The 787-nt window shown below is 37.0% G+C and overlaps 1 protein-coding gene across 1 annotated transcript in view; it reads right to left on the reverse strand.

Moving 5' to 3' along the window:
• The window catches only part of LOC119585297 (ankyrin repeat domain-containing protein 17-like), a 28,504-nt gene that overhangs the window by 8,843 nt on the left and 18,874 nt on the right, over positions 1 to 787 (reverse strand). The window contains exon 7 of the mRNA XM_037933969.1: positions 680 to 746. Coding sequence (XP_037789897.1) covers positions 680 to 746 — 67 coding nt within the window. The remainder of the gene's footprint in view (positions 1 to 679; positions 747 to 787) is intronic.

Consider the following 787-nt stretch of genomic DNA (forward strand, 5'->3'; position numbering starts at 1 on the left):
GCCAATTTACTCTTTTGGAAAAGCTGAATAGACGTCAAAATTTCACTGCCAGTTGTTGGTAACAAACCTAAAATTGCCATGAAGGTATACATGGCACAGGCCTACATATATACCTATATGTGAACATTGACATATATGAGCAAAATAAAAAAAAATTTCATCATTATATATGATTTGGGATGAGTCATTAATATATGTCAGTTTCTGAAATCAGACCTCCCTAAACTTTCAAAATAATGTGTTGTGAAAGATGGTATGGAAGATAGTCAGGAGTTTTATGAATACCAGGTCGTAACTGACATTTCCCTGCACCATACCAAGCCACGCAGAAGGCTTCATATGCAGTAAGCTGCTCCATTTAACCTGCTCTCTATGCTCTTGGTTGCAGCATACATGATTTTTTTTAGGAAATGAGACTGAAAAGGGACTTTAAGCTTATATCTGAGGGTCTTTGTCTCCTCAATGACTGCAATCAGGGCTCAACAAGTGAACCACTGTTTAGTATACACAACTTAAACTAACTGCATGTGGCATGGATACCTGCCACTTGGCTTTTTTGCCTGACTTGCCATGACATCATAAGATGTCACTGGTGTGAGTGGGTTCTGGGATAAATGGGGTAAGAAAATATATACTAGATTAATTTCTATGTTATTAACAAATGTGAAAAAAATTTCACCTGCAGTAGGCGAATGATCTGCTGATGTCCTCTTTCTACTGCTATATGGAGAGGAGGCTTAGAAAATCTGAAAAAGAGCAAAACAGTCTTTAAAGTAATTTGACAAAA

This window comes from Penaeus monodon, chromosome 19, assembly GCF_015228065.2.
Source record: "Penaeus monodon isolate SGIC_2016 chromosome 19, NSTDA_Pmon_1, whole genome shotgun sequence".
In the NCBI taxonomy this organism is placed as follows: domain Eukaryota; kingdom Metazoa; phylum Arthropoda; class Malacostraca; order Decapoda; family Penaeidae; genus Penaeus; species Penaeus monodon.